Source organism: Macrobrachium nipponense, chromosome 4 (genome assembly GCF_015104395.2).
Source record: "Macrobrachium nipponense isolate FS-2020 chromosome 4, ASM1510439v2, whole genome shotgun sequence".
NCBI lineage: Eukaryota > Metazoa > Arthropoda > Malacostraca > Decapoda > Palaemonidae > Macrobrachium > Macrobrachium nipponense.
Window position 1 is genome coordinate 85,775,503 of NC_061100.1, and position 14,062 is coordinate 85,789,564.

At 41.1% G+C, this 14,062-nt stretch overlaps 1 protein-coding gene across 3 annotated transcripts in view; it reads left to right on the plus strand.

Moving 5' to 3' along the window:
• Positions 1 to 12,558, plus strand: part of LOC135210980 (NADPH:adrenodoxin oxidoreductase, mitochondrial-like) — a 150,472-nt gene extending 137,914 nt beyond the window's left edge. For all 3 annotated transcript variants that reach the window (XM_064243976.1, XM_064243975.1, XM_064243974.1), the window contains exons 7-11: positions 5,574 to 5,726; positions 9,434 to 9,536; positions 9,691 to 10,332; positions 11,905 to 12,025; positions 12,257 to 12,558. In XM_064243976.1, coding sequence (XP_064100046.1) covers positions 5,574 to 5,726; positions 9,434 to 9,536; positions 9,691 to 10,332; positions 11,905 to 12,025; positions 12,257 to 12,543 — 1,306 coding nt within the window. In that variant the 3' untranslated portion in view covers positions 12,544 to 12,558. The remainder of the gene's footprint in view (positions 1 to 5,573; positions 5,727 to 9,433; positions 9,537 to 9,690; positions 10,333 to 11,904; positions 12,026 to 12,256) is intronic.
• Positions 12,559 to 14,062: the final 1,504 nt, after the last annotated feature.

Consider the following 14,062-nt stretch of genomic DNA (forward strand, 5'->3'; position numbering starts at 1 on the left):
GTTTGTAGAGATGAAAACTTCTCTATCAACAAAACGTGCTTTCAAAAAGCTCCAGGACTGGATGATACGAAGGAGAGAGCAAGGTAAGACGACCTTCGCATTGCCTCCTACTAGACTTAGTGGAAAAGGGGTGGGGGCATTTGGTATAGAACCAAAGATGAAGTGGGAATTCGTATCCCTTCTTCTGCTCAGGGAGATTTCTCCAGCCTTGTGGATTTGCAGAGGAGGTCGCTTTTACCCTCTGCCAAGGTAACTTGGACCGCGTCGGAGACTGACCATCATTTGAAGGGTCTGCTCAGGACGCTGGAAGTCTTCAACTTCCTTGACTGGTGTTTGGGAGTTCTGGATATGCAAGCGAGAAGCCCAGAATCTCTTAGTCTGGGGGAGCTGTCCAACGTGTTAGCATGTATGGACAAAGCCGTCAGGGATGGTTCGGAGGAGCTCGTATCTCACTTTGGAACAGCTTTATTAAAAAAGAGAGCTTTGCTGTGCAACTTCACAGCTCGTTCGGTGACGCCAGCCCAGAAAGCGGATTTGTTGTTTTCGCCTCTTTCGAACCATCTCTTCCCCCAGACTTTGGTTAAGGACCTGACGAACAGCTTACAAGAGAAGGCTACTCAGGACCTTTTGGCCCAGTCTACTAGACGGTCAGCCGTACCTTCAACCTCTTCGGCTGCAGTTCGTCCGCCGAAGAAAGTTAAGCCCTTTCGTGGGGCTCCCCCCTCGAGAGCAGCTCCTCGAGGAGAGGGTTTTCACGAGGAAGAGCTTCCTTTAAGCCAAAGCCTTCCAAGTGAAAAGCATGTCCTTCAGACACCAGTCGGAGCCAGACTGAAGTATTTTGCGGGAGCGTGGAGAGAGAGAGACACGGACTCTTGGTCCCTCAAGATCGTGGAGCAGGGGTACAAGATCCCCTTTTTGGACCTTCCTCCTCTTTCTACGACTCCCAGAGACCTTTCTCCATCCTATCAAGGAGAAAAGAAGAAAGTCTTGTTCGATCTTCTTCAACAGATGATCGACAAAAGAGCGGTGGAACAAGTCGCGGACCTGCAGTCTCCAGGTTTTTACAACAGAATCTTCCTGGTACCAAAGCAGTCGTCAGGTTGGCGTCCAGTTCTAGATGTGAGCAGGCTCAATCTTTTCGTGGAAAAGATCAAATTCACGATGGAGACGCCTCATTCTGTTCTGGGAGCGTTGAGACCGGGCGATGGATGGTATCCTAGACTTGCAGGACGCGTACTTCCACATCCCGATCCACCTCTTTCAAGAAAGTATCTAAGATTTGTCTTGAACAACAAAGTATGGCAGTTCAGAGCTATGTGCTTCGGACTGACCACGGCTCGATGGTGTTCACAGTGGTGATGAAGAACGTAGCGAGGTGGCTACACTCTTCGGGAATAAGAGTTTCCCTATACCTCGACGACTGGCTGATCAGAGCGTCGTCGAGAGAGAAGTGTCTGAAGGACTTGCAGTTCACTTTAGCCTTAGCGAAGTCCCTGGGACTTCTGGTAACACTCGAAAAGTCGCATCTGACCCCAACACAGTCCATCGTGTATCTGGGGATTCAGATGGATTCAGTGGCTTTTCGAGCGTTTCCGTCCCAGGAACGTCAGCGGCTAGGCTTAGAAAAGATCTCAGCCTTTCTAAGGAAAGAGACTTGCTCGGCGAGGGAATGGATGAGTCTGCTGGGGACCATTTCCTCGCTGGAAAGGTTTGTTTCCTTGGGAAGACTGCACATCAGGCCTCTCCAATTCTTCTTGGCAGACGAGTGGAAGGCCAAAGAACGATCTCAATGCAGTATTGAGAATATCGATTCCTATCAAGAACCACCTAAGATGGTGGTTGGACCCTCAGAAGCTTCAAGAGTCGTGTCCCTAAGTCTTTGAGCCCCGACCTAGTGTTTGTTTTCAGACGCTTCCATCACAGGATGGGGAGGCAACACTAGGGGGAAGGAATAGTGTCAGGCTCCTGGAGAGGGGAACAGGTAGCCTGGCATATAAATGTCAAAGAACTGGCAGCAGTCTTTCTGTCCCTGCAGTTCTTCGAAAGAGTTTGGAAAACAAGATTGTTCAGATAAACTCGGACAATACCACAGCACTCGCTTATTTAAAAAACCAGGGAGGAACACACTCCAGAACGTTGTACTCCCTAGCGAGAGAGATTCTGCTGTGGGCAAAAAGAAAGGTGACTATCCTGACGAGATTCATTGCAGGAGTGCAAAACGTCAGGGCAGACCTTCTCAGTCGTCGAGACCAAGTCCTTCCGACGGAATGGACCTTGCACGAGGACGTTTGTCGAGACCTGTGGACGCTGTGGGGACGTCCACTGGTCGACTTATTCGCAACGTCAAGGAACAAGAGACTTCCTCTTTACTTCTCCCCGGTCCTGGATCCAGAAGCAATCGCGGTAGACGCTTTGCTTTGGAATTGGACGGGCCTAGACCTATATGCCTTCCCACCATTCAAGATTCTGGGGGAAGTCATGAGGAAGTTTGCGGCCTCGGAAGGGACAAGGTTAACCCTGATCGCTCCGATGTGGCCAGCGAGAGAATGGTTCACAGAGGTCATGTCTTTCCTTGTAGACTTTCCAAGGATCCATTGCCCTGGAGGAAAGATCTACTCAAACAGCCTCACTTCGAAAGGTTTCACCAAAACCAAAATCTCCGCTCTGAGTCTGACTGCGTTCAGACTATCGAAAAGTTGGCCAGAGCGAGAGGATTTTCGAAAGCAGCTGCGAGAGCAATCGCACATGCGAGACGTGCTTCCACAAGAGCTGTTTACCAGTCGAAGTGGGCTTCCTTCAGGGTATGGTGTAAAAAGGAGGGAGTTTCCTCTTCCTCGACCTCTGTGAACCAGATAGCTGATTTTCTGCTATTTCTCAGAAATGTGCAGAAATTAGCGGTCCCTACCATCAAGGGATATAAAAGCATGTTGTCAGCGGTTTTTAGGCACAGAGGCCTAGACCTGTCTGACAACAAGGATATTCATGACCTTTTGAAGTCTTTCGAGACCTCGAAGGTTCCTCAAATGAGACCTCCATCATGGAATCTGGATGTAGTCCTGAAATTCCTTATGTCGAAACTTTCGAACCGCTTCAGACAGCGTCTCTTCGAAACCTGACAAGGAAGGCTCTTTTCCTAACTTCTCTTGCGACGGCTAAGAGAGTTAGTGAAATTCAAGCGTTTAGCAAGTTAATGGGCTTCAAAGGGGACAATGCTGTCTGCTCGTTGAACCCTCTTTCTTTCTTGGCGAAGAATGAAAATCCTTCGAACCCTTGGCCAAGAAGACTTTCGAGATCAAGGGTATGTCAAGTCTGGTGGGCCAAGAACCAGAGAGAGTCCTTTGCCCGGTAAGGGCTCTCAAGTTCTACGTGCATAGAACTAAAGAGGTAAGAGGTCCCTCAGGTAACCTCTGGTGCTCTGTGAAGAGGCCAGAGTTACCTTTATCAAAGAATGCTGTGGCTTTCTTTCTAAGGGACACCATTCGGGAGGCTCATTCATCTTTCCAGAAGACTGATTTGAGCCTCTTCCGAGTAAAAGCGCACAAAGTACGAGCCGTCGCTACCTCTCTTGCCTTCCAAAAGAACATGTCAATCAAGGACATCCTTGATTGCACCTTTTGGAGGAGCAACTCCGTCTTCGCCTCACATTACCTAAGGGATGTGAGAACGATCTATGACGATTGTAATGCACTGTGGCCATACGTTTCTGCGGACACAGTATTGGGGTCCGGAAGTAGCTCTTTCCCTTCCTTAGTTAGGTTTAAGTTAGGTTGTTGTATTTTTAGGTTGTGGTGAGTCTTATGTGAAGATCTCCCATCCTTTAGTTAGTTTTAAGGGGTTTTGTGTATAGTTGGTCAGGTGGTGGTCAGTTGCTTCGTTGCCCTCATTTGTATGGCCTCGATGATCTTGTCACGCTGAGGTCTCGCACCCGTTGACAGATCATCCAGAGCGCACCAGCACTACAGGTCTCCACCTGGCTGGCAACTCTGTGATTAAGCAAAAGCAGCCTTACGTGACAGTAATCACATAGTCTACTTTGCAAACAGGTAAGGAACCAAGATGTATATCATCTACTTAATTTAAGTTTCCCAAAAAATCCTATTCTGTCTCTTCCCACCATCCGAAGGTGGGATTCAGCTATATATATATCTGTCAGGTAAGTGGCATGAACAAAATGTTATTGTTATTATACAATTAAGTTTGTTCATACTTACCTGGCAGATATATATAATTAAAGTGCCCACCCTCCTCCCCTCAGGAGACAGAGGCATTAATAAAAAATATGAATAGAAAATGGGAATGGTTCCTGATATCCGCCTCCCAGCGGCGGGAATGGGTACTACCACCTGGCCGCCCACTGCGTGTGCCGCGAGTTTTGAAATTTCTGTCGGACGTCAGAAAATACAGCTATATATATATCTGCCAGGTAAGTATGAACAAACTTAATTGTGTAATAACAATAACATATTTTGAGTTTTATCAATACATGCCTGTTTCTATATTATTGTCTGTTGGGTCAGTAGGCTTAACAGAAACTGGAAATTTGCAGCTCTTACTCATCAGCAGATTTAGAACAACTTGCTCCTTAAATGCCAGATAGTTTTGCAGATACTGTATATATAATTCAGTTACCATTTCAAAGGTAAGATCTACTATCCCTGATTACAACTGTCTACCATAATGCTTTGCTACAACAAACCTTGGAACCATGCTAGTGTAGTTTACCATGGCCCTGCATGAAGGTTATTATTATAGTTAATTTATTGTGACAACTGAGTCACGTTTCTTTGCAAAAATGTCTCCTGCCTGTCAACATAGTCACAGATGTTGTGCTTCCCATATTTCAGTCATTACATTTATGATCTTCCCATTCAGTAGTAGAGCAAATGTAAAGAATCTGAGAAGGAGCCCTTTAACTGTTGATCTAGTAGGTTTACTCTCCAATTATGACTCAACATGTCCTTGAACATCAACATATAGTATATGGAGAGAGGGTCCAGTGGAACTCTTATTAATAGGGAACTGGGTAATGCCCTCACTGAATGTGTTTCTTTCAAGTGCTCTATGGCTATGCCTGGGTGATTGTGTGTTTGAAACATTGCTGACAGTTATAGCAGTTAGTGTGAAGTGGTTGTTTTGGACCAGCTTCTCCAGTAATATGAACTGCTAGTTAACATAATTGGTCACATCTGTAGAAGCAAGCACTGTAGACAGTGGAATGGCAGTGAGAACCTCATGTATTATAAGGGTCTTAGTGGGTAGGCTGGTAGCATACCAGGCAGATGTTTTGTGGCAGGTTGGGTTCCAGGCAATTTGGTTAGTTAGCAAGGAAGCCATGGAGCTAGTTAGCGTGAACACTGTAACACCAATAATATATCACTAAAATCTGTGGTAAAGTTTATATACTAAACCTTGAAGACATGAAGCAGGCACTGGAACATCACTAACAATGCAAAAAAAAATTTTCATGAAAATAGAGGATGTATGACAAACTTCATTGTACTAGCTAGCTTTCTACTTTTTCTTTTGTCTGATGGTATAATGTGTGTTTTCAAATTATTTTCTTAAATTTCCAGGACTCAGGAGAACTTGTTAATCCTAGCTAGGAAGAGTGTACCTTATTTCCAAGTTCATGTCCACAAACATGCAGTCTACACACGCAATCTTCTCCTCCTCGCCAGTTATTTACCAAAATTACGTCTTTCTGTCCTGGAAGTCATTATTGCCAAGTAAGTATAATTTTCTATATACACTAATACCTCAAGAGTAATGCTAAGATCAATGAAACTTAATGCTTTCCTGTAAAGCATTGGTTCTTTGTTCCCATAAGATTACAGAGTTACTGCACATTATGTATGCATCATGTTACTGAGCATGCTCTCATTTTTTATAAATAATTTTGTAAGAAAAAGTTTTTGGCATAAGAACTAACTGTTTTTGGTAGATGCGCTAAGTTCTCCAAGAATAAACTAGGTATTTGTGGTAAATGCTGTGAGTCCAACAAGAATAAACTATTTTTGGTAGATGCTGTGAGTCCTCTAAGAATGAATTATTTTTGTTAGATACGTACTGTGAGTCCTTCAAGAACGAACTATTTTTGGTAGATATTGCGAGTCCTTCAAGAAGGTACCATTACTGGGGGCTCCTTAAGTCAGACCAACCATTATCCAGAATTCTGTCATAGCTCTCATAGTTGGTCCTTGCCAGAATAGTACCTATTGACACAGGAAGGTTCTACTTCATGCCAGCAGTGCCTGCCTGGTATGGTATTCACCTTTCTTCCACAGTTGTTTCAACAGTGCTCAGTTTGGCCATTTTCAACACTTTCTGCCAGGTCTGTAAAAGAAACACCCACCTCAAATTCCTTTTTGACAGGGAAAGTGGGTTGGTTTGAGGACTCACAGAAACTATCAAAATAGGTTTTTTCTGTGCCCAAACCTGTTTTTTGATAGCATAGCATAGTAGACTAAGTGAAAGAGGAAAGGCTGATGATGATAATGAATACAAGACAACCCTGGAGGAAATTGATGAAAGATATGAAGAATCTTGTGAGGATTGAACACGTTCAAAGGCAGTACAAAAGGGAACTATTTCTGTGACACCCAGGAAATCATTTCTGTGAGACCAAGGAAATGATTTGGGCATGCTATTGGTTGGTAATGTTTTGATTCCTGTTAACTACTTTTTCTTTTGATGAAATGGAGTCATCTTAGCCATCTAATAGGTCACAAATTGGGCGAAATTATAAAAAAAATATGTTTGCTGGTAACAAAAGAAATTTATTAGGCAAGACGAAAGATCAAACCCTTCAGACCATCCATATGAGAGCCAGAAATTTTATGTGAGTGGTCAGGTTTTACTGTATGATGATACTATATTGTAATTAACCCTTAATGGAGGACATGCTCACATGAGCAGGAGTAACAGGTTTTGGGTGGTGGACGGAGTCACTCATGGTGAGTAACAATAATACGGTTCATTGAATTGGGAGAATTAGGTGGGAAATAGGTGCCATTACTTCTATAGCCCATAAATTCACTAATGGCAACTTTTAGACTGGTTAAAATGAGAGACTGGCCGACTTGAGAGCTTAGTTGTTCTCTTGACTTTAAGGGAGGATGTACTGCTACTCTGTCTCACATGATGTCTTTTTATAAATTTGCTCATAAATATACCAAGGGGTTGCTGTTGGTTTTAGTTCTTATATTTTATGATAGTATGTCAGTTACAGATGTAATTTTGAAAAGAAAAGTGCATAGAAATATTAGAAAAAACGTAAAAATCCCCAAAAGTTGCTGCATCTTCATTCTCAGTAAATTTACATAAATATTTTAACACAAATACAGTGGTCGCAAAATTAACATTTATGGCAAAAACGTAAAAATAATCTTAACATCAAATTTATTTCAACTTTAAAATTGCACAGCAGCCATACCACTGTCACCAGAAATTTGTTGTACGATTGACACCTTCCTTGGACTCATAAGAGCTGGAAAATTGCCGGGAAATGTCAGTGCTCAATGAGCTGTTGATGTGAGAGGATATGTTACAAGTTGCTTCATCAGCTCCTGACTTGCACATTTTTCAGTCATCTTTAGTGGCCCACAGCTCAGTTTGTCATTGACATAATGGGATGCCATAAGCTTACAAATGAAGAAAAGGCCCGTGCTCTTGCCCAGCTGGAGCAGGAAGTCTCTGTGATTTGTGTGGCGAGAAATATTGGTGTCTCTCGCCAAGCTATTTAGAGTCTGGACTCCCACCAGGAGTGGTGCCACAGTGGAAACCAGGTTGTGGACAGAAGAAGAAGACCTCTCCGAGGAGAGATAAAATTCTGAAGAGGGGAGTATTGAATAGTGCTTCGATTACAGCATCCTGATCTGCTTGGAAACGTCACTGTTCGCATATTACAACGTCTGCAGCGTGACTTGGAACTACCGTGCCGCCGTGCTGCAAAGAAGCCGCTCCTCACAGAAGAAAAGGCTGGCTTTCTGTAGGATATATAAAGACTGGACCAAGGAACAATGGCGTGACATTATGTTCTCAGATGAATCAACCTTCAGAATGGTCAGAAGTGCCAGCAGTGTTGTGAGGAGGCCCAAGAGTGCGTCCTGATATCATCACAAGTTTATTGTAAAAACCGTGAAGCATCCAGTCGTATGGTGTGAGGGGCATTTACTGGTAAATTGGGTAGAGCTGGGTTGTATTTCTTCCCTAAGGGAGAAACAACAAAAGGAACAACATATTTAAAAGTGCTCAAGGACCACATGTTAGAATTTTACAGGTTACATGATTCTGCATTTTTTATGCATGATGGGGCTCCATGTCACAAGACTAAGACAGTAGCAGTGGCTTGTAGAGAACAATGTATCTTTTTTAGAGTGGCCAGGCAATTCACCTGACTTAAACCCAATTGAAAATGTCTGGAAAGTTATTAAAGACAAAGTTGCAGGTGCCCAGCCCTCAAATATGCCTGAACTTAAGAATGAGATTAAGTTGGCATGGTGCACTAAGATGGACTCTCAATATTTCATGATCATTGCTGATTCCATGCTTAAGCGCATCCAGGCTGAATTGCAGGCTAAAGGAGAGATGGTTCGATTCTCGGGCATTCCACTGAGGGGTTAGAGATGTGCATTTCTGGTGACAGAAGTTCACTCTCGACGTGGTTCGGAAGTCACGTAAAGCCATTGGTCCCGTTGCTGAATAACCACTGGTTAACACCATACAAACAAATAAAGGAGAGATGACAAAGTATTAATTCATGTATCTGAATAATAAATAAGTACAGATTTCTGTTTGTTTAATTATCCACAGTAGTTTGCTATTATTTTCTGAAATATGTCAACTTTAGTTTTGCTGTAAAGATTATTTTTGTGGTCACTGTATGCTCAGAATTTGTTACTGAATTTATTTCTTATCTGTATTGATATTGTGTGAGCTATAATTATAATTTTACAAAATAAAATAAATTTATTTATCAGAAAAAACATGTATAACTTGGTACAATTTACGATCGCCTCGTAAAAGAGGCCCCTCAAGAGGTTGTAAATATTCATTTTCAACTTCTTGTGGAATGTAGGGAAAATTTTTTAGAATTTTTTTTTTTATTGCAGCATGCACATTTGCGTACCTTCCTCTTTCCACTGAGGTGTTTTTTTTTTGCCAACTTCAAAGTTTCCCCAGCTCCCAAGTGTTAAATACCCTGTCACGTTAGTGGAATTAAAAGTTTAAATATTTTAACATACTTCTCTACTAAGCCAAAATGGTTTATGCACTGGTCATTAGATTCATCATATACAGCATAATTCTTCATAACAAAATCTAATGCTATATTGTGTTCCTATTTGGCATCACACTGTAAGGACTTGATAAATTCTCCATGATATATTCCAAGTTTTTCTTGATGGCATGTGTAAAACATGTTTTTCTTTTTCAGTATGATCACCATTGATGTTCATGCACCAAGGTCGGAACTGGCAGAAGAAGATGGTGATGAAGACATATTGGATTCAAGTGATGATGAAGATGTATTTGATATGGTACTATATGCAAATTCTTTATGCTTGTATTAATTCTTTTGTGATATTTATTATTACTGGAACATCATTTAGTTCAATTACATTTAGTTATGATGTGTATATCATGCAGTTTGCTTATTTCACTTTATGACTCCAGTTTACCTTGGAATTACAGGAAGTGGAAGATTCTGAAGGTAAGCAACGAGGTGCTGCAAATAAATCAATTGATGGCAATTGTCCACTTGATAGTTGTCAAGTTCCAAGGCCAATGACACATAAAGCGGGCAACACACTGGATGTTCTGATGTCTATAATGTTGCAGTATGTTCATGATGTCTCACATGGTGTTCATAAACCTAAGACTCCTGAACACCTTCGAGAAATTGAAATGGAAGCTCATGAGAGAGAGGAATTAGACTGTTGTAGACCTGGAATTTTAGGTTCTCCAGATTTTGATCCAAAGCGAATGGGAAGATGTGAATGTGATGGACACAGACAAGATGTTGATTCTGTCAAGAAGTTGTACAACGACCTTAAAGATGTTTTTTCAAATCTTATATTGCGAACCCATGCTTCCTCACATGTGCAGTTTCTCTTATTTTATATTATTTCACTTCGACCCGGACTTTTACCATTTTTTGCAGATTTTCTCATTAATAACAAGTTTAAAGACATCAATACCTCAGTATGTATACGGAAGAATGCTATGGCCTACGTTGGTAGTCTGCTTGCTAGAGGAAAGCACATTACTCTTCTGGATGTTCATGCGTGTTTAGAATCTATAAGGGATTGGTGCAATGAATACCTTGATGCTCAGGTATGTATAATACGTAATGATCATTTAATAATCAGGTTAGATTTTTGGGATACTTTCTTTTGAATACATTGTATGCTACCTTATTCCTGTCTTTAGGGAAGGGGGATTATATTTTATATGTTTGATCCTGAAGAGAAAACTCAAAGGTACAGTAAAAGTAGTTATTTAATATGTTATAACACCTAAATGGCAGAACTTTGGTTTAAGCTGTACATATACATTAATTTTAATTTTATTAAATTTGTTGATATGACTTAAGTAATGTCAGTGTAGTAATATCTACTATATAGTCTTTCAAACACTTAGGATCATTATCTCACCTTTGAGGTTAATCTCTTGTTTGTGGCTGTACCTGAGATCTGTCATTTGCTGTATTTTGTCTTCTAAAAAAATGGCATTGAACATATGTCTTATCGATTTTTTTTTCTTTGCTATGCTTTTTGCAAATAGTAATCATATAGTTATAATAATACCATAATGTGTTCAATGCATGAACACTTAAAATTTGTGTGGGTGGTTTGACAGGAATAGCTTTTCAAGCCATCTGATTATTGTCCACATTCAATTGTAGCAGTTACTTACGGTTTACTTGATTGTATTTTTTCATTGCCTCTATAGGTTAAAGAAACCATTCATTAATTAGGAGAAAAAAGAATTTAACATTAATTACAGGTCTCCTGCTGCTTTAATCAAGGGGTGACAGGTCAGGATGGTACTGGTACTTTTCCATTTTTTTTATTTTCTTGAGGGACCTTTTAACCTCTTCAGTTGTTGTTCTTTGTTGGGGTCTGTGTTACGTCAGAGTCTTCTAGTTCATGTTCATTGTCTTTATTCAAACTACTTTTAAGTATTACTTCTGGTGTTTTGGTATCATGTATTTTCTCTATTTTCATATTTCTATACTTTACCCCCTATGCCTTTTATGCTTTATGGAGATTATGATTTTAGCCCTCCATATTCTTCTTTGCTATTGCTTCATGCCTTTTTAGCCTCTTCCCTCTTTTCCCTGTACACTATGTACCATCTTGTCTTCCAGAGGTTGAAGGCTCTCATTGTCGTTACAATTTCAATTTGTATATCTGTATCCCACTACCATTCTCTCTCTCTATGACCTTTCCCTCATGTCAGCCACATCATACTCTTGATACCCGTTGTGCGCTTCTCTTCCTTTGTATTTCAGACCATTCTTTGATACTATATTTACTGCTTTTGACTATCATTTCAGTTTCTTTCCATGATTTTTATCTTATGACTGGCATTTTTTTTTTTATCTTGACCTCAGTATTAATTTAGCTTAAAGCAGTGTTGTGATAAATGTGTGTCACACAGTATAACATTGGAATCGTAATAGATTATGGCACTTCTATTACTGCATCTCACAAAGTACCACTCATTCTTCATTTTGTTTTGGTTGTGGTGAATAAACCAGCCAATAATTTGTCTTAAACTGATTGTTATCTTCATAAGCCACGGCTGTGTTTCTGTTGTTAGTATTTCAATACTATTGCCCTTTTATTTCATGCATATAAGTCAATCTGGTATATGATTGTAAACTTTTTATTTCTTTTCCAGGAAAGATTGCCAGAACGGAATTATGAGGACTTGATGCTTCATGGGGGCTTTTATTCTGCATGCCAAACAATGTTTTATGTTTTCACCTTTAGATATAAACAGTATACCGAAAGTAAAAAGGGTAAGCACAGGTCTTGATCCCTATGAAAAGTAAATGGTACTAATGATATAATGATATCTGTTAATACTGCTGTATTTAATTTATGGATTGTTATATATAGTAATCTGTGTGAATAACATATAAATCAGACAAATGAGGATAAGAAATACCATCCTGCCCCGTTAGGTGAATCCAAATATATACTGTATTATTAATGAAGTGATGTCACTAATTGAAATTCTTCCTTTCCAGCACTGTCTCTCGCAAGAAGCCTCAACTTTGATAGAATTATTCATAGTAAATTAAATCCCTTGAATGTTTGCACTCCAGCCGTTGTAAACAACTTTGCAGCAGTGGCTCACCATTTTCAGGTTGTCTACTGTTATGCTGTTATTGAAAATAACAAACGTCTTCAAATCCCAGTTGCTAGGATTGAAGACTACTTACAACCAGTCACAGTACTTGAATCGTTTTTCCCATTCGACCCATACTTACTGAACAGGTTAGTAATGCCCAGAGAGGTTTTTCTTGAATTTTAAGTTACGTAGACTTTCATTGTTAATAAGGTTTAACTACAGGAAACAGTGATTGTTAACACTGGACTTGATAAGAGTTCCTTGTGCAACACACTAGAGGGCACTAAAGATTCTTAAGAGTCCTTTGACTTCCAGCAGTGTTAAATTCCCTCATTTTACATTTTGTCCTGTCACTTTGCTCCATTGTCACATATTTCAAACATGTCCACAGGGCAAACCTTAAGTAAATCTACAACTGTGATTTTGTGCTCTTGTTAAATTATTTTATGATGCTCATAACTTTATCAGTGTGTAGGAAGAAAAGTTAATTATACTGCTACTCAGTAATATAATCTAGAGAGCATGAGATTCATGAGTATCAACATATAGTTCTTAGAGTAGAAATGACAAGGTCCCCTGTAGATCTTGTTCCTTGAAAACTACCAGCATTAACATCCCAAGGGCCTGTCCACACTAGGAAACATTGTTTGGAAACAAAGTTTGAAAATATTTTGCAAATAGTTTAGAAACTATGCAGGAAATGTTTCCTGTCCAGACCTCAGTTGTTGTAGGTGCAGTAGCCTTTGTTTGTTCATACGCAAACAAACTTTCGGTCTTAACAATAGGATAATTTCTAGCGTCCAGCTGGATCCGGTTAAAAAGCAGATGAAAGCAAGGAATCTTGTGATATCTGGCAACACATGCATAGATCAGGTGAAGCACCACTGTGTCAGTCTTTTCTTTAACCGCCTGTGCGAGAGTTGTGGTTGACCCCTCTCGGCCTTCACCCGGTTCATTACCCGTTTCATTTTTTTAGTGTGTGTGTGTGTGTGGCTGATATTATGGCTTCTGCTCCTTCTCGGCCACATCAACATGTGTGCCCCTGAATTCCAGGTTTTCCGTGTTCTCATTTTTTGGCTTCGGCGGCGACTGATCCCCACATCACATGTAGCAGGTGCTGTTCTAATTTTTGTACTACAACAAATCCTTGCACAGAATGCCGGGCATGGCCTAAAGAGCAGTGGAAGTCATTTTATGGCAAGAGAGAACATCGGAGGGTTTCGACTCTTCTCTCATGGGAAGGTTTTTCGCCTCTTCACGATGCTTCATCTCCTGCAGTTTTCACCCCTCATAGTAGCGTTGTGCCTGTGTCTCCTTCCTTTTCTTCCATTGATTAATTGCTGGAAGTATCAGGAGGCCCCCAGGCTGATTTTTGTAATGTTGCCCCTTCTTCTTTGGGAGTTCATTTGATTCCCAGGAAGGGGGAGGCTTTTTCATCATTCTCATTTATTCCAGAGTCAGAGGCGTCCAAGATGGCGGTGATTTGGAAGACGCTTGGGCTAGGGGGTCCCCCATCCTTAGAGGGGTCACTAGCGCACTTTATGGAGGCTCGCTACCCCCCTCCTCTGGCAGGCCAGGCCCTCCCCCCTCCTCCTGGCCTCGTCTTTGTGGGTAGCCAAGGTCAGCCATCTTGTATTGCTCCGCCAGTGACTGTTGCTGCTTCTTCGAGTCGGAGGGAAGCCGTGGCGTCAGCCCTGTTGAT